Here is a 19,841-nt window from a genome sequence, read left to right as displayed (position 1 = left end):
TTCACTTCCTGCAGGCGTTCTCTTGTGTTTTTTTGACAGAGAATTCATAAATGCAGGAAGGCCTTTGCCAGAAAACATCTTTAGTAAATAAAGAGAACTCTGGTCCTGGGGAGATTTGAGATCATTTCTGGCATCTCCTGAACTTTTTCATAATTGACAAATGCTCTGAGAAACAGGACAAAGCCTAAAATCAGGAACACCTGCCAAAGCTCAGGAGAGACCATCAAAATACCCAGAGAAATAGGTATAAAACTTGACAATCAAGATCCACTTAATTTGAGAGAGACCAAATCCTAGAATGGTCTCATACCTTCCTGTGGCTGAGGCGGTCAAGAAAAAGACATAAAAAACCCAATCCAGTTAAAGGGGCATGCCATGAAAAAGAGTTAACATGAAAATCCTCAGTTGGTCAGCATCATCAAAATTATTCTGACCCACAAAATCCTCATCTCTTCCAGGAATCAAAGGGATAGTAGCTTCAGCCTTGGTTTTCATGGCTTCATCATAACTTCAACATAACGGTGCAGTATCATAGATGGAGGCTTTGGAAACCCAGACTCATCTTTGTGGTCAAAATAATGCTGCATTCTCTTCCCATATGGTGGAGGAGTTTCACCCGCAGCCTGTTCAAGTTCCCTTCACCCTTTCTCATTCTGCAACTGCTGGTACCTGCTCCCACAAAGCTTGTGCTTGAAGGTTTTGCTAACTTCCAAACTGGTATAATAATGTCTAAAAATTTAGTTTTCTAGGAGATGGTATAAGAGTTACTTGTACAGATAGGCCTTTGTTAGGAAGATGCCATTTATTTATTTATTTATTTAGGAAGATGCCTTCCTTTGTGCTTAAAGGAAAAGAGAAATAACATTCATAAACAAAAGAGGAGACAATTTTGGCATCCTTTCAGAAACTGAGCTTAAAGAGGAAGGAAATAATAAAGATTAGAGCTGAAATAAATGATATAAAAACTAAAAAAAAAACTTCAATAGAACAGATCAGTGAAACCAGTAGCTGTTCTTTTTCTTTCTTTCTTTTTTTTTTTTCTTTCTTTCTTTCTTTCTTTCTTTCTTTCTTTCTTTCTTTCTTTTAAAATTTAAAATTAAAAATCAGGAGACTATAGATGCTGGAGAGGATGTGGAGAAACGGGAACCCTCTTGCACTGTTGGTGGGAATGCAAACTGGTGCAGCCACTCTGGAAAACAGTGTGGAGGTTCCTCAAAAAATTAAAACTAGATCTACCCTATGACCCAGCAATAGCACTGCTAGGAATTTACCCAAGGGATACAGGAGTGCTGATGCATAGGGGCACTTGTACCCCAATGTTTATAGCGGCACTTTCAACCATAGCCAAATTATGGAGAGAGCCTAAATGTCCATCAACTGATGAATGGATAAAGAAAGATGTGGTTTATATACACAATGAAACACTACTTGGCACTTAGAAAGAATGAAACATGGCCTTTTGTAGCAACGTGGATAGAACTGGAGAGTGTCATGCTAAGTGAAATAAGCCATACAGAGAAAGACAGATACCGTATGTTGTGAAAACATATGGATCCTGAGAAACTTAACAGAAGACCATGGGGGAGGGGAAGGAAAAAAAAGTTAGAGAGGGAGGGAGCCAAATCATAAGAGACTCTTAAAAACTGAGAATAAACTGAGGGTTGATGGGGGGTGGGAGGGAGGGGAGGGGAGGTGATGGGCATTGATGAGGGCACCTGCTGGGATGAGCACTGGGTGTTGTATGGAAACCAATTTGACAATAAATTTCATATTAATTTTTTTTTTAATTTTTAAAGTTGTATTTATTTATTTTTAAGATTTTAAGTTGATTTATTTATTTTGAGAGAGAGAATGAATGGAGGAAGGGCAGAGAGAGAGGGGGACAGAGGATCCAAAGTGGGCTCTGTGCTGACAGCAGAGAGTCTGATGTGGGGCTCGAACTCACAAACTGTGAGATCATGACCTTAGTTGAAGTCAGATGCCTTATGAACTGAGCCATCCAGGTGCCCCTTAATTTTTAAAAAAACTTTATTTAAATCCAAGTTAGTTAACATATAATGTAATAATGGTTTCAGGAGTGGAATTTAGTGATTCATCACTTACATATTACTCTCAGTGCTCATCCCAACAAGTGCCCTCCTTAATGCCCATCACCCATTTAGCCCATCCCCTGCCCACCTCCCTCCATCAACCCTCATTTTGTTTTCTGCCATTAAGAGTCTTTTATGCTTTGCTTCCCGCTCTCTTAAGAATCTTTTATGGGGGCACCTGGGTGGTGGTTAAGTGTCTGACTTCAGCTCAGGTCCTGATCTCAAGGTCCATGGGTTCACCCATGTCCGGCTCTGTGCTGACAGCTCAGAGCCTGGAGTCTGCTTCAGATTCTGTGTCTCCCTCTCTTTCTGTCCCTCCCCTGCTCACATTCTGTCTTCCTCTCTCTCAAAAATAAATAAACAATAAAAATTTTTTTTAAAAAGAATCTTTTTATGATTTGCCTCCCTCTCTGTTTCTATCTTATTTTTTCCTTCCCTTCCCCTATGTTCACATGCTTTGTTTCTTAGATTCCATATATGAGTGAAATCCTATGATATTTATCTTTCTCTGACTTATTTTCCTTAGTATAATACACTGTATCTCCATCCACGTTGTTGCAAGTGGCAAAATATCATTCTTTTTGATTGCTGAATAGTATTCCATTGTATATATATTTTGCATTTTCTTTATCTATTCATCAGTCGATGGACCTTTGGGCTCTTTCCATAATTTGGCTATTGTTGACAGTACTGCTAAAAACATTGGGGTGCACGTGCCCCTTTGAATCAGCATTTTTGTATCCTTTTGGTAAATACCTAGTAGTGCAGTTGGATCATAGGGTAGTTCTATTTTTAATTGTTTGAGCAAACCCTACATTGTTTTCCAAAGTGGCTGCACAAGTTTGCATTCCCACCGATAGCACAAAAGTGTTCCCCTTTCTCTGCAGTGTCACTAACATCTGTTGTTTCCTGAATTGTTAATGTTAGCCATTCTGACAGGCGTGAGGTGGTATCTCAGTGTGATTTTGATTTGTATTTCTGTGATGATGAGTGATGTTGAGCATCTTTTCATGTGTCTGTTAGCCATCTTCATTGGAAGCCATGTCTTCATTGGGAAAGTATCTATTCATGTCTTTTGCCCATTTCTTCACTGAGTTGATAAGTTGAGTTTGATAAGTTCTTTATAGATTTTTAGGAGCTGGTTCTTTTAAAAGATCAGCAAAATTGATAAACTAGCCAGACTCATCATCAAAAGAGAGAGAGAGAGAGAGAGAGAGAGAGAGAGAGAGAGAGAGAGAGAGAAAGGACTCAAACAAACAAAATCACCAGTGAAAGAAGAGAAATAACAAACACCACCACATAAATACAATTATAAGAGAATATTAGAAAAAACTATACACCGACAAATTAGACAACTGAAAAGAAATGGATAAATTCCTAGAAACATATAGCCTACCAAAATGGAAGCAGGAGGAAATAGAAAATTTGAAGTAAATGATTACCAGCAAGGAGATTAAATCAGTAACTAAAAAACTCTCAACAAAGAGACCAGGATCAGATGGCTTCACAGGTGAATCTTATCAAACATTTAAAGAATAGTTAATGCCTATTCTACTCCAACTATTCCAAAAATAGAAGAAGGAAATATTCCAAATTCATTTTATTAGGTGAGTATCACCTTGATACTAAAACCGGATAAAGACACCACTGCCAATATTTCTGATAAACATAGATGCAAAAATCTTGAACAAAATACTAGCAAACAGAACCCAACAATACTTTTAAAAAATCATTCACCATGATCATGTGGGATTTATTCCTAGGATGTAAGGGTGGTTGAATATTCGCAAATCAATCAACGGCATACATCACACCAACAAACGAAAGGATAAAAACCATATGATCATCTCACTAGATGCAGAAAAAGAATTTGATAAAGTACAACATCCATTCATGACACAAGCCCTCAACAAAGTAGTTTTAGAGGGAACACACCTCAACACAATAAAGGTCACATATGAAAAATCCATGGCTAACAAAGACAAGGATGTCCATTCTCACCACTTTTATTCAACATAGTACTGGAAGTCATAGCCACAGCAATTAGACAACATAAAGAAATAAAAGGCATCCAAATTGGTAAGGAAGAAGTAAAACTCACTATTTGCAAATGACATGATACTCTATATAGAAAACCCCGGAGCCTTGTAGTTTTTCATTGCTGAGGAGACCCCAGGAAAGAAAGTGTGCAAGCTAATTTTGAGCTGCCTCTTTTTGTAGTCTTAAGAGAGCAGAGCACCTGTTGTCTGACTATTACCCTCTATGTTTCTGTAGACAAGTCTTATCTATACTCCTCACCATGGCTCAGCTCCAGACATGCTTCTTCATGCTTGTCTGGATTTGTTCAAAATCTCCAGACACTCTTTTGTTTTTTTTTTTTTTTTATTTTTTAATATATGAAATTTACTGTCAAATTGGTTTCCATACAACACCCAGTGCTCATCCCAAAAGGTGCCCTCCTCAATACCCATCACCCACCCTGCCCTCCCTCCCACCCCCCATCAACCCTCAGTTTGTTCTCAGTTTTTAACAGTCTCTAATGCTTTGGCTCTCTCCCACTCTAACCTCTTTTTTTTTTTTTTTTTTCCTTCCCCTCCCCCATGGGTTTCTGTTATGTTTCTCAGGATCCACATAAGAGTGAAACCATATGGTATCTGTCTTTCTCTGTATGGCTTATTTCACTTAGCATCACACTCTCCAGTTCCATCCATGTTGCTACAAAAGGCCATATTTCATTTTTTCTCATTGCCACGTAGTATTCCATTTCCAGACACTCTTTTGAACAACTTTTTTTTTTTTTTTTGGATGGGGGTAGCCAGGGTCTGCAGTCTTTTCATTACTAGCAGATATTGTTCTTGATTCAGAGATATCCACATAGCATTTGCCACAGGTGCTTATCTTTACTTCATCTGTTGATGTACAGAGATTCTTTTTTTTTAACAGTTATTTATTTTGAGAGAGAGAAAGAGCAAGTGGGAAATGGGTGGAGAGAGAGGGAGAGAGAATCCCAGGCAGGCTCTGCACCATCAGCACGGAGCCTGAGATGGGGCTTGAACTCCTGAATCCTGAGATCATGACCTGAGCCAAAATCAAGGGTCAGACGCTTAGCCCGCTGAGCCAGCCAGGTGCCCAAGAGACTGTGATACATAGTTACTTCTAAATTACAAGATTGTCATATAGTCTTCTTGTTGAAAAAGTCTTTGAACTAGAATAGGAATTATTCTTGTAATAAGAGCTTTGCAATACCAGTATATGGATGTTTGTTGTTACCCAAACAGTTGTATATTTTTCTAAATTTGTAGACTGAACATTGATTTCTTTTTGTATAAATCTAATAATTAAGTCATTGTTCTTAAGTTGAAGATGTAAATGATTCAGATTTCAGATTTTTAAAAAGTAAAAATCCAAATAACTAGTGAGAGAATTCTTTCAGAAGTATTTTAGTTAATAAATGCAGGAAGAATGAAGAATTTTTACCATTTTGCAACTCCAAGTGAAATAATGGGTTTAAGTAGTGATTATCAATAGCTGCTAAAAACTATTAATTAGGTAAAAGGCTGACAGAGAATATTATGATGGATGGGATCAGAATGACATCATCAGAGTCCAGATGTAGATTTTCACATCATATAGAAAGAGATACAAAAAAAAAAAAAAAAAAAAAAAACAAAACAAAAAAACAAACAAAAACAAAAAACAAAAAAAAAAAAAGAAAGAGATATAAGCTAATGCACTTCCTCATGTGATGCAATATGAAGCACATGATACTAGGTGTAAATATTCTTTCTGGGGAAAAAAAGCAAACCTGAAATCTAATCAAGTGTTTAGGTCTGCCTAGTGTATAGAATGTGTAGGTGGTAGAGGAACATTTAAAGAACTCCCTGGAGGGCTGCCTGTGTGGCTCAGTTGATTGAGTGTCTGACTTTGGATCAGGTCATGATCTCACAGTTCATGGGTTCAAGCCCCACATCAGGCTCTGTGCTCACAGCTTGGAGCCTGGAGCCTGGAGCCTGCTTCGGAGCCTGTGTCTCCCACTCTCTCTGCTCCTGCCCCACTTGTGCTGTCTCTCTCTCTCTCTCTCTCTCTCTCTCTCAACAATAAATAAAACACTTAAAAAAATTTGAGGAACACCCTGGAGATGTAATCAATGAAATCTAGAATGTAAGAAATATTAGAACAGATGACCCAGTTTCTTTAATAAATAAATGGCAAGAAAAAAGGGAGGGGGAACTGTTAAAGTTTAAATAAAACATACTAATAAAAAAGAAAACCCTAAAGACTTCACCAAAAACTACTACAACTGATAAATGAATTCAGTAAAGTCACAGGATACAAATCAATATTCAGAAATCTGTTGTATTTCTATACACTAATGATTAAGTAGTAGAAAGAAAAATGAAGAAAACAATCCCATTTACAACTACACCAAAAATAACAAAATACCTAGGAATAAACCTAATCAAAGAGGTGAAAGACCTCTACTCTGAAAACTGTAAAACACTGATGAAAGAAATTGAAGAAAACACAAATGAATGAAAAGACATTCCATGCTCATGGATTGAGAGAACAAATATTCTTAAAATGTTTATACTACCCAAAGCAACCTGTACATTATTGTAATCCTTATCAAAATACCAACACATTTTTTAACTAGAAAAAAACCCTAAAATTTATATGGAACCACAAGAGACCCCAAATAGCCAAAGCAATTTTGAAAAAGAAAAGCAAAGCTGGAGGTATCACAATTCTGGACTTCAAGTTATATTACAAAGCCGTAGTAATCAAAACAGTATGGTACTGGCACAAAAAGACACATAGATCAATGTAACAGAATAGAAAACCCAGAAATAGAAGGTTCCGGAAGATGGCGGCGTAGGAGGATGCTGGGCTCACCGCGCGTCCTGCTGATCACTTAGATTCCACCTACACCTGCCTAAAGAACCCAGAAAACCGCCAGAGGATTAGCAGAACGGAGTCTCCGGAGCCAAGCGCAGACGAGAGGCCCACGGAAGAGGGTAGGAAGGGCTGCGAGGCGGGGCGCGCTCCACGGACTGGCGGGAGGGAGCCGGGGCGGAGGGGCGGCTCGCCGGCCAAGCAGAGCCCCCGAGTCTGGCTGGCAAAAGCGGAGGGGCCGGACGGACTGTGTTCCGACAGCAAGCGCGACTTAGCATCTGGGAGGTCATAAGTTAACAGCTCTGCTCAGAAAGCGGGAAGGCTGGAGGACAAAGGGAGGGAGAGCTGCTGAGCCCCCGGACGGCAGAGCTCAGCTTGGCGGGGAACAAAGGCGCCAGCGCCATCTCCCCCGCCCATCCCCCAGCCAAAATCCCAAAGGGAACCAGTTCCTGCCGGGGAACTTGCTCGCGCAGCGCAAACACCCAACTCTGTGCTTCTGCGGAGCCAAACCTCCGGCAGCGGATCTGACTCCCTTCCGCTGCCACAGGGCCCCTCCTGAAGTGGATCACCTAAGGAGAAGCGAGCTAAGCCTGCCCCTCCAGCCCCCGTGCACCTTGCCTACCCACCCCAGCTAATACGCCAGATCCCCAGCACCACAAGCCTGGCAGTGTGCAAGTAGCCCAGACGGGCCACGCCACCCCACAGTGAATCCCGCCCCTAGGAGAGGGGAAGAGAAGGCACACACCAGTCTGACTGTGGCCCCAGCAGTGGGCTGGGGGCAGACATCGGGTCGGACTGCGGCCCCGCCCACCAACTCCAGTTATACACCACAGCACAGGGGAAGTGCCCTGCAGGTCCTCACCACTCCAGGGACTCTCCAAAATGACCAAACGGAAGAATTCCCCTCAGAAGAATCTCCAGGAAATAACAACAGCTAATGAACTGATCAAAAAGGATTTAAATAATATAACAGAAAGTGAATTTAGAATAACAGTCATAAAATTAATCGCTGGGCTTGAAAACAGTATACAGGACAGCAGAGAATCTCTTGCCACAGAGATCAAGGGACTAAGGAACAGTCACGAGGAGCTGAAAAACGCTTTAAACGAAATGCAAAACAAAATGGAAACCACGACGGCTCGGCTTGAAGAGGCAGAGGAGAGAATAGGTGAACTAGAAGATAAAGTTATGGAGAAAGAGGAAGCTGAAAGAAAGAGAGATAAAAAAATCCAGGAGTATGAGGGGAAAATTAGAGAACTAAGTGATACACTAAAAAGAAATAATATACGCATAATTGGTATCCCAGAGGAAGAAGAGAGAGGGAAAGGTGCTGAAGGGGTACTTGAAGAAATTATAGCTGAGAACTTCCCTGAACTGGGGAAGGAAAAAGGCATTGAAATCCAAGAGGCACAGAGAACTCCCTTCAGACGTAACTTGAATCGATCTTCTGCACGACATATCATAGTGAAACTGGCAAAATACAAGGATAAAGAGAAAATTCTGAAAGCAGCAAGGGATAAACGTGCCCTCACATATAAAGGGAGACCTATAAGACTCGTGACTGATCTCTCCTTTGAAACTTGGCAGGCCAGAAAGGCTTGGCACGATGTCTACAGTGTGCTAAACAGAAAAAATATGCAGCCGAGAATCCTTTATCCAGCAAGTCTGTCATTTAGAATAGAAGGAGAGATAAAGGTCTCCCAAACAAACAAAAACTGAAGGAATTCATCACCACTAAACCAGCCCTACAAGAGATCCTAAGGGGGATCCTGTGAGACAAAGTACCAGAGACATCGCTACAAGCATAAAACATACAGACATCACAATGACTCTAAACCCGTATCTTTCTATAATAACACTGAATGTAAATGGATTAAATGCGCCAACCAAAAGACATAGGGTATCAGAATGGATAAAAAAACAAGACCCATCTATTTGCTGTCTACAAGAGACTCATTTTAGATCTGAAGACACCTTTAGATTGAGAGTGAGGGGATGGAGAACTATTTATCATGCTACTGGAAGCCAAAAGAAAGCTGGAGTAGCCATACTTATATCAGACAAACTAGACTGTAAATTAAAGGCTGTAACAAGAGATGAAGAAGGGCATTATATAATAATCACAGGGTCTATCCATCAGGAAGAGCTAACTATTATAAATGTCTATGCGCCAAATACCGGAGCCCCCAGATATATAAAACAATTACTCATAAACATAAGCAACCTTATTGATAAGAATGTGGTCATTGCAGGGGACTTTAACACCCCACTTACAGAAATGGATAGATCATCTAGACACACAGTCAATAAAGAAACAAGGGCCCTGAATGATACATTGGATCAGATGGACTTGACAGATATATTTAGAACTCTGCATCCCAAAGCAACAGAATATACTTTCTTCTCGAGTGCACATGGAACATTCTCCAAGATAGATCACACACTGAGTCACAAAACAGCCCTTCATAAGTATACAAGAATTGAAATCATACCATGCATACTTTCAGACCACAATGCTATGAAGCTTGAAATCAACCACAGGAAAAAGTCTGGAAAACCTCCAAAAGCATGGAGGTTAAAGAACACCCTACTAACGAATGAGTGGGTCAACCAGGCAATTAGAGAAGAAATTAAAAAATATATGGAAACAAACAAAAATGAAAATACAACAATCCAAACGCTTTGGGACGCAGCGAAGGCAGTCCTGAGAGGAAAATACATTGCAATCCAGGCCTATCTCAAGAAACAAGAAAAATCCCAAATACAAAATCTAACAGCACACCTAAAGGAAATAGAAGCAGAACAGCAAAGGCAGCCTAAACCCAGCAGAAGAAGAGAAATCATAAAGATCAGAGCAGAAATAAACAATATAGAATCTAAAAAACTGTAGAGCAGATCAACGAAACCAAGAGTTGGTTTTTTGAAAAAATAAACAAAATTGACAAACCTCTAGCCAGGCTTCTCAAAAAGAAAAGGGAGATGACCCAAATAGATAAAATCATGAATGAAAATGGAATTATTACAACCAATCCCTCAGAGATACAAACAATTATCAGGGAATACTATGAAAAATTATATGCCAACAAATTGGACAACCTGGAAGAAATGGACAAATTCCTAAACACCCACACTCTTCCAAAACTCAATCAGGAGGAGATAGAAAGCTTGAACAGACCCATAACCAGCGAAGAAATTGAATCGGTTATCAAAAATCTCCCAACAAATAAGAGTCCAGGACCAGATGGCTTCCCAGGGGAGTTCTACCAGACGTTTAAAGCAGAGATAATACCTATCCTTCTCAAGCTATTCCAAGAAATAGAAAGGGAAGGAAAACTTCCAGACTCATTCTATGAAGCCAGTATTACTTTGATTCCTAAACCAGACAGAGACCCAGTAAAAAAAGAGAACTACAGGCCAATATCTCTGATGAATATGGATGCAAAAATTCTTAATAAGATACTAGCAAATCGAATTCAACAGCATATAAAAAGAATTATTCACCATGATCAAGTGGGATTCACTCCTGGGATGCAGGGCTGGGTCAACATTCGCAAATCGATCAACGTGATACATCACATTAACAAAAAAAAAGAGAAGAACCATATGATCCTGTCAATCGATGCAGAAAAGGCCTTTGACAAAATCCAGCACCCTTTCTTAATAAAAACCCTCGAGAAAGTCGGGATAGAAGGAACATACTTAAAGATCATAAAGGCCATTTATGAAAAGCCCACAGCTAACATCATCCTCAACGGGGAAAAACTGAGAGCTTTTTCCCTGTTATCAGGAACACGACAGGGATGCCCACTCTCACCGCTGTTGTTTAATATAGTGCTGGAAGTTCTAGCATCAGCAATCAGACAACAAAAGGAAATCAAAGGCATCAAAATTGGCAAAGATGAAGTCAAGCTTTCGCTTTTTGCAGATGACATGATATTATACATGGAAAATCCAATAGACTCCACCAAAAGTCTGCTAGAACTGATACATGAATTCAGCAAAGTTGCAGGATACAAAATCAATGTGCAGAAATCAGTTGCATTCTTATACACTAACAATGAAGCAACAGAAAGACAAATGAAGAAACTGATCCCATTCACAATTGCACCAAGAAGCATAAAATACCTAGGAATAAATCTAACCAAAGATGTAAAAGATCTGTATGCTGAAAACTATAGAAAGCTTATGCAGGTAATTGAAGAAGATATAAAGAAATGGAAAGACATTCCCTGCTCATGGATTGGAAGAATAAATATTGTCAAAATGTCAATACTACCCAAAGCGATCTACACATTCAATGCAATCCCAATCAAAATTGCACCAGCATTCTTCTCGAAACTAGAACAAGCAATCCTAAAATTCATATGGAACCACAAAAGGCCCCGAAAAGCCAAAGTAATTTTGAAGAAGAAGACCAAAGCAGGAGGCATCACAATCCCAGACTTTAGCCTCTACTACAAAGCTGTAATCATCAAGACAGCATGGTATTGGCATAAAAACAGACACATAGACCAATGGAATAGAATAGAAACCCCAGAAGCTAGACCCACAAATGTATGGCCAACTCATCTTTGACAAAGCAGGAAAGAACATCCAATGGAAAAAAGACAGTCTCTTTAACAAATGGTGCTGGGAGAACTGGACAGCAACATGCAGAAGGTTGAAACTAGACCACTTTCTCACACCATTCACAAAAATAAACTCAAAATGGATAAAGGACCTGAATGTGAGACAGGAAACCATCAAAACCTTAGAGGAGAAAGCAGGAAAAGACCTCTCTGACCTCAGCCGTAGCAATCTCTTACTCGGCACATCCCCAAAGGCAAGGGAATTAAAAGCAAAAGTGAATTACTGGGACCTTATGAAGATAAAAAGCTTCTGCACAGCAAAGGAAACAACCAACAAAACTAAAAGGCAACCAACGGAATGGGAAAAGATATTTGCAAATGACACATCGGACAAAGGGCTAGTATCCAAAATCTATAAAGAGCTCATCAAACTCCACACCCGAAAAACAAATAACCCAGTGAAGAAATGGGCAGAAAACATGAATAGACACTTCTCTAAAGAAGACATCCGGATGGCCAACAGGCACATGAAAAGATGTTCAACGTCGCTCCTTATCAGGGAAATACAAATCAAAACCACACTCAGATACCACCTCACGCCAGTCAGAGTGGCCAAAATGAACAAATCAGGAGACTATAGATGCTGGAGAGGATGTGGAGAAACGGGAACCCTCTTGCACTGTTGGTGGGAATGCAAATTGGTGCAGCCGCTCTGGAAAGCAGTGTGGAGGTTCCTCAGAAAATTAAAAATAGACCTACCCTATGACCCAGCAATAGCACTGCTAGGAATTTATCCAAGGGATACAGGAGTACTGATGCATAGGGGCACCTGTACCCCAATGTTTATAGCGGCACTCTCAACAATAGCCAAATTATGGAAAGAGCCTAAATGTCCATCAACTGATGAATGGATAAAGAAATTGTGGTTTATATACACAATGGAATACTACGTGGCAATGAGAAAAAATGAAATATGGCCTTTTGTAGCAACATGGATGGAACTGGAGAGTGTGATGCTAAATGAAATAAGCCATACAGAGAAAGACAGATACCATATGGTTTCACTCTTATGTGGATCCTGAGAAACGTAACAGAAACCCATGGGGGAGGGGAAGGAAAAAAAAAAAAAAAAGAGGTTAGAGTGGGAGAGAGCCAAAGCATAAGAGACTGTTAAAAACTGAGAACAAACTGAGGGTTGATGGGGGGTGGGAGGGAGGGCAGGGTGGGTGATGGGTATTGAGGAGGGCACCTTTTGGGATGAGCACTGGGTGTTGTATGGAAACCAATTTGACAGTAAATTTCATATATTAAAAAATAAAAAAAATAAAAAAATTAAAAAAAAAGAAAACCCAGAAATACACTCACAATTATATGGTCAATTAATCTTTGTCAAAGGAGATAAGAATATCCAATGGGGAAAAGATAGTCTCTTCAATAAATGGTGCTGGAAAAACTAAACAACCGCATGCAAAAGAATGAAACTGGACCACTTTCTTACACCATACATGAAAATAAATTCACAATGTTTTAAAGACCTAAATGTGAGACCTGAAGCCATAAAAATCCTATGAAAGAGCACAAGCACTAATTTCTCTGGCATTAGCCATAGCAACATTTTTCTAGATATGTCACCAGAGGCAAGGGAAACAAAAGTAAAAAGAAACTATGGGGACTTCATCAAAATATAAAGCTTATGCACAACGAAGGAAACAATAAACAAAACTAAAGGCAATCTACTAAACGGGAGAAGATAATTGCAAATGACATATCCAATAAAGGGTTAGTATTAAAAATATATAAAGAACTGATACAACTCAACATTCAAAAACCAAATAATCCAATTTAAAAATGGGCAGAAGACGTGAACAGACATTTCTCCAAAGAAGACATACAGATGGCCAACAGACACATGAAAAGATGCTCAACATCACTCATCATCAGGGAAATGCTAATCAAAACTGCAATGAGATATCATCTCCCACCTGTCAGAATGACTAAAATAAAAAACACAAGAAACAACTTTTGGTGAGGATGTGGAGAAAAAGGAACACTCTTGCACTGTTGGTGGGAATGCAAACTGGTATAGCCAATGTGGAAAAACAGTATGAAGGTTTCTCAAAAAAGCTAAAAATAGAACTACCCTTTGAATTGCACTACTGGATGTCCACCCCAAAAATACAAAAACACTAACTGAAAGGGATACATACACCCCTACGTTTATAGCAGCATTATTTACAATAGCCAAATTATGGAAGCAGCCCAAGGGTCCATAGATAGATGAATGGATAAAGAAGATGTGGTAAATACACACACACACACACACACACACACACACACACACACCCCAGAATATTGTTCAGCCATAAAAAGAATGAAACCTTGCCATTTGCAACAACATGGATGGAGCCAGAGAGTATATATGCTAAGCAAAATAAGTTAGTCAGAGAAAGACAAATGCCATATGATTTCACTGATGTGTGGAATTTAAGAACCAAAACAAGGAGAGGGAGAGAGGGAGAGAGAGAGAGAGAGAGAGAGAGAGAAACCAAGAAATAGACTCTTAACTATAGAGAACAAACTGATGGCTACCAGAGGGGAGCTGAGTGGGGTGATCGTGAAATAGGTGATGGGTATTAAGGAGTACACTTGTGATGAGCACTGAGTGAGGTATGGAATTGTTGAAATGACTATACTGTACACCTAAAATGAATATATCACTGTATATTAACTACACTGGAATTAAAATAAAAACTTAATAAAAAAGAAATTGAGCTTAACAGAGGGGGGAGTTTTGAGGGTTCAGCTCTTAGAGGGATAAGGATTAGTAAAAGGGAATCCCCCAGGGACAATGTAAGGAACAGTAACTCTGGGAGAGATCAGAAATTTATGAGGACTTTTGCAATGTTTACTGAGACAAGATATAAATCCCTCTGTCCTTTCCCTTCCCAAATCATCAGTAACATCTTTCCTCAATACTGATTTTGTGGGAAAGGATTCTTTTTCACAGCTGAACTCTGTACTTGAATAGTACAGAGTAAGAGACTGTTCAAGCAAGAGCTGGAGGATGGGTGCAGGTAACAAATACCTGAACATGTGTCACTTTAAAATATAAAGATCATAAATAGAACCATTAAACTGAACTCTGGAGGTCACAGATGCAGCTCACCATCAGTGGGTAGTAATTTTTGTAGTTCCAGACATTCCTTATCATTGACTTCTATCCCCATGTCTCCAAGAATGTTTTTCAGATCTGTGGCATCAATCTTTTCTCCTTTAAAAATACAGAAGGTTTATAGGTGAAAATTATAGAAATTAATTACTCAGTATTATGTAAGTTTAAGAGGTTCATAAGAAAATGTTATTAACCTATATGATATGTACTTTTAAATATACTTAAAATAGCTTATATGGCATCATTCCCAGTTGGGGATTAAAGAGTGAAAGTAAAATGGAATGTGGAAATACAGTGTGTCATTAGAAGTCAAAGCAAATTTGTTCCTAAATTATTGATATAATAAAGGCTCCCTTAATTTGGGGGATAATGAACAGAATAAAATCTAGTTACCAAATTGGATAATGAATTGCCAAAAGAAATGATTACAGCAGGAGATCTTATACTGACTTATGTAATTGATCGTTGACAAAACCACATTATCTTGAGCTTTCCAAAACTTTACCTTATTTATTCATGTGCTTACCTAAAATTTAGCTGTTTACATGTAGGTGAAGACATATATACATATATGAGAAAAAAATCTGTACAGTACATAGGACATGTTATCAAAAGCAAGTCTTATAGTTTATTTTTCAAACAGATAATCCAAGATCAAATGGATTTTATCAGGCAGAAATATTTTATATTTTATAATAACTGGGTAAATGGCAAAATTAATATGGACAATAGACTACTAGGAATATAAAAATTTAAATATAATTTATTATAAAGCATTAGGATTTCAGTGTCATATAAACTCACCTGTAAACTCTTTCATTTTCATTGTCACATTTTTCAGATCAACCTTCCCACCACCTGTAGGACAAAAAGCAGTCACAGACCAACAATGAGACTGTTCCTTCTGCTTTCTCTACTTATGATACCTGTCCCCCAACTAGAACATTGATATCATCTTGAATTTTAGTTCCAGACTATTATATTACATTTTTCATCATATTTACTTAGATATAAGAATGCTTTTTAAAGTTTTTTCCTCCACTTTGTTTCATGCATCTCAGTTTTTTTCCCTGTATTCAGATTCTGTTATTTTGTTTATAGTCGGTTTTTTGTTCTCCTGTTAACTATTTATACATTTCTTTTGGTTCCTGATGCTATAAAATTTTATATGACTGTTTAGGTACAGGTTGAAAATATATTTTTTTAATTTTTTAATTAAATAAATAAGTTTATTTATTTTGAGAGAGAGAGAGCACACACACAAGCAGGGGAGGGGCAGAAAGAGAGGGAGAGAGAGAATCTCAAGCAGGCTCCACATTGGCAGCACAGAGCCTGACACAGGCCTTGATCTCACAAACCCTGAGATCATGACCTGAGCTGAGATCAAGAGTCAGACACTTAGCCAACTGAGGCATCCAGATGCCTGAAAAAAATTGTTTTATTTGACTTAGCTCTCAGTGTTCCCTTTCAATATAGGACAACAGGGAAGGAAGGATAAGAAGAAATGAAATGATAATATATAAATAATTCTGGGAAAACATTGTATAAAACAAAAACAGTATCATCTTGAATGAGGATAAAAGTCCAAAATAAAATCGGATTATGATAGATTAAGGATGCATATTGTAATTTCTACAATAACCTTTGAGGCTTCTAAATTAACAAGAAAAATAAAAAATAATTAGTCCAAAAGGAAGGCAAGAATGGAAGGAAACAGAAAGTTGAACATGTACAAAAACAGGAATTCAGTAAAAGTAGATTTAAACACAAATATGTCAGTAATCTTATAATTACTACTAATATTGCAAAAATGATTTTCAGATTGCTAATTGTTTAGGGTTTTTGCATGGTAATTGGTTAGGATTTTTGCATTGTTTGTTTATACAAAGATTAGCCTGTGATTTTCCTTTTTTGTGTTGTCTTCATCAAACTTCGGTCTAAAGATTATGATAGTTCCAAAAATCAAACTGGCAAGTGTTTCTTGTTTTTATGTTTTTTGAAGAGTTGAGTAACGTGGAAATTATTTCTTACTTATATGCTAGGTAAAATTCATCAAGGAAGTGATCTAAGCCTCTAAAATTTAAGAATTTAAAATATCTGAAATCTAAGGATTCAGAGAAGTCAAAAGTAAAAGGATGGATAAGTATAGACCATACAAACACTAAGCAAAGGTAGAGTAGGAATATTAACATCAAACAAAATAGGCTTTAAGAAAAAGCTTTTCTAGTAATAACAAAAAGAAGTTTAATTCACCATGAAGATGTCATAATTCCAAACTTGTATGCTCGTATTAACATGGTGTCAAAAAAAACAAAGAAAATTATAAAATTATAATGAGAAATAAAAATCCAAAATTACACTGAGCGAAATTTTTTAAAGTTCATTTATTTTGAGATAGAGAGTGTGCGAGCAGAGGTCAGGGGCAGAGAGAGGGAGAATCTTAAGCAGGCTCCATGCTGTCTGCACAGAGCCAGATGTGGGGCTCAAAGTCACAAATTATGAGTTATGACCTGAGTCATGAGCCATTCAGGCACCCAGGGGGAGATTTGATACATCTTTGTCAGTAGTTAATAGAATAAGCAGATATTAAGATATTAAATCATTAAGACTTTAGGATATTTGAACAAGAAATTTAACAAAGTTGATTTAATGGAGATATAGGCAACACCGTACCCAATAATTTCAGAATGGATATTTTTTCACATAGGGAATATTAAGCAAAAATCACCATGTACTGGATTATAAAGCCAAATCTCAACACACTAAAAAGTAATGGCTATAAACAATTCAAAAATAATAGTAAGGAAAGTTTCACTTAGAAGAGCACTAAATAGAATAAATCACCTAGGAATAAAGTTAACAAAAGAAGTACAAAGATCATACTTCAAACACTACAAAACATTGTTGAAAGAAATAAGTCAAAACTCTTAGCAAAATAGGAATAGAAGGGAACTCCTTTAATCTGATAAAAGTTATATATATAAAACTTCAATAAGGTAATACTTAATGGTGACATATGGAAATGTTTCTCTTTGCGATCAGAAATGAGGCAGGCTGGGGCACCTGAGTGGCTCAGTCGGTTGAGTGTCCGACTTCAGCTCAGGTCTTGATCTCATGGTTCATGGGTTCAAGCCCCACATCGTGTTGACAGCTCAGAGCCTGCTTCAGATTCTGTGTCTCCCTCTCTCTCTGCCACTCTCCCACTCATGTTCTGTCTTTCTCTCTCTCAAAAATAAATAAACATTAAAAAAATTTTAATTAAAAAAAAAGAAATGAAGTAGGAACTCTTGGGTGGCTCAGTCGTTTAAGCATCTGACTCTTGATTTCAGCTCAGGTCACAATTTCATGGTCCTAAGATCGAGCCCCCACATCAGGTGTGGTGCTGAGCATGGAGCCTGCTTAAGATTCTCTCCCTTCCTCTCCCTCTGCCCAGCTCCCACTTGTGCTCTCTCTCTCTCTCTCTCTAAAAGAAAAAAAGGAAAAGAAATGAGGTAAGGATGTCCGCTATCAACACATTTACAATACTATACTGGAAATTCTAACTGAAGCAGTAAGGCATGATGAAGAAATAAAAGGCATAATGATAGAAAAGAAAGAAAACTGCCATTATTTGGAAACATAATTATATATGTAGAAAACTCAGGAGGATATTCAGATAATTATAATTTATAAAAGTATAGAAAGGTTGCTGGGTACAAGGTCATTACACAAAAATCAATAATATTTTTTATGTATCAGCAACAAACTGAAAAAGAAAAAAATTTAAATATACCATTTTCAACAGTATAAAAAATACCTAAAAATAAATCCATTGCCTTAAATGCAAAACTTTACCTAGAAAATTATACAATAGCCAGCCCAGGACACCAGAACACCAAGAAGATGATGTTAACTTTGTTAGTCCAAGCCACTGTTTGGACTGTGAGGAAAAGGAAGATGCAGGCCGACCCACCTGCCCCTACTCTGACACTTGCAGCAGTAAACAACTTCTTAAAAATAAGTTTGAACACATAGGTGGGAAAGTTTGTGTTCAAACCAGGGATTGTAATAGCTTTTCTTATATTCTAGAATATACCAAAACAAAAGTAGATTCCGATGGGGACGTTGTTCAAGATGGAGTCAGAGTGTTCATCAAAAAGAAAGCACAGCTAACACTTTTAGGAACAGAATTGGTCTAAGTTGAAGAGTTTGTGTTCAACAACCCCAACAAGAAAAGAAACTTGTGGCTGTGGAGAAAGCTTTAATATGTGAAACCTCGGGACTAGTCTGGCTGTAAGCTCCTGGAGGCTTGTGGAAGTCTGCGGACTTACGGAAAAAAATCACGTGACTGTTATATGCTTAAGGTTTATAATGTATAACTGCCTTGTGAGGAAAATACAGTGATGCATTTTGAAAATGAAGCCACTATGTTAGACTCTAGATGGTGTTATTTGTATTCTTTTTAGGGGACAGAAAATGAGAAGCCATCACTTTTGGGGGGGTCATTTTTCTACTTTTTCCCTTCCTTTTAAAAAATTCATGTATAATTAACATTCAGTAAGTTTTAGGTGTACAATATCCTAATTACACAATTTTATACATTTCTCAGTGCTCATCAAGATAATTCTACTCTAAATCCCCTTTACCTATTTCACTCACCTGCTCCACTCACTTTTCTGTTAAGGAAAAAAAATCCTACTCTGCACTTAACTCTCTTGAATCTTTTCTGTTAGAACTAATTCCATTACAGTTGCCTTTCTGAGAGGATTTTGGGAAATGTATTCTTAATAGGTGTGCAGTCATTAGATCTCTGTTGAATGGCCTGACTGCAAATCCATTGGTATTTTCCTGACCAGTTGACAGCTTTTAAAATTTAGAGGTAGGACTGACTTTTAATCATTAAAAAATTTTTTTTAGTGCTCACAAGTTTATATTTTTAGGTTTGATAAAGATTCTTGTGTATTTTCTAAATACACTGACAAAACAGATTTGGAGGTTTACATACGTCTTAGGACACTTATACTAGGCAGGTAAATTACATTAAAAAGATTGGTCTTCATAAAAGATCTTCCCAGAGAGCATTAATATTTTTTTTTAAGTTTTTACTTAAATTCCAGATAGCATTAGGGGTGCCTGGGT

General features: G+C 37.9%; 1 protein-coding gene and 2 pseudogenes across 1 annotated transcript in view; 1 reads left to right on the top strand and 2 right to left on the bottom strand.

Annotated features, from left to right (window-relative positions):
* The window catches only part of LOC122205887, a 256,567-nt gene that overhangs the window by 47,324 nt on the left and 189,402 nt on the right, over window positions 1-19,841 (bottom strand). Inside the window, exons 76-77 of the mRNA XM_042914498.1 lie at window positions 15,528-15,581; window positions 14,718-14,822 (exon numbers count right to left, since the gene is read on the bottom strand). Of these exons, the coding sequence (XP_042770432.1) occupies window positions 14,718-14,822; window positions 15,528-15,581 (159 nt within the window). The remainder of the gene's footprint in view (window positions 1-14,717; window positions 14,823-15,527; window positions 15,582-19,841) is intronic.
* On the bottom strand, window positions 81-14,644 carry LOC122206925 (annotated as a pseudogene).
* On the top strand, window positions 18,609-18,974 carry LOC122206363 (annotated as a pseudogene).

Source organism: Panthera leo, chromosome E1 (assembly GCF_018350215.1).
Source record: "Panthera leo isolate Ple1 chromosome E1, P.leo_Ple1_pat1.1, whole genome shotgun sequence".
Taxonomy (NCBI): Eukaryota; Metazoa; Chordata; class Mammalia; order Carnivora; family Felidae; genus Panthera; species Panthera leo.
The sequence above is the reverse complement of the archived record's forward strand: the minus strand, read 5'-3'. Positions and strand labels throughout refer to the sequence as shown.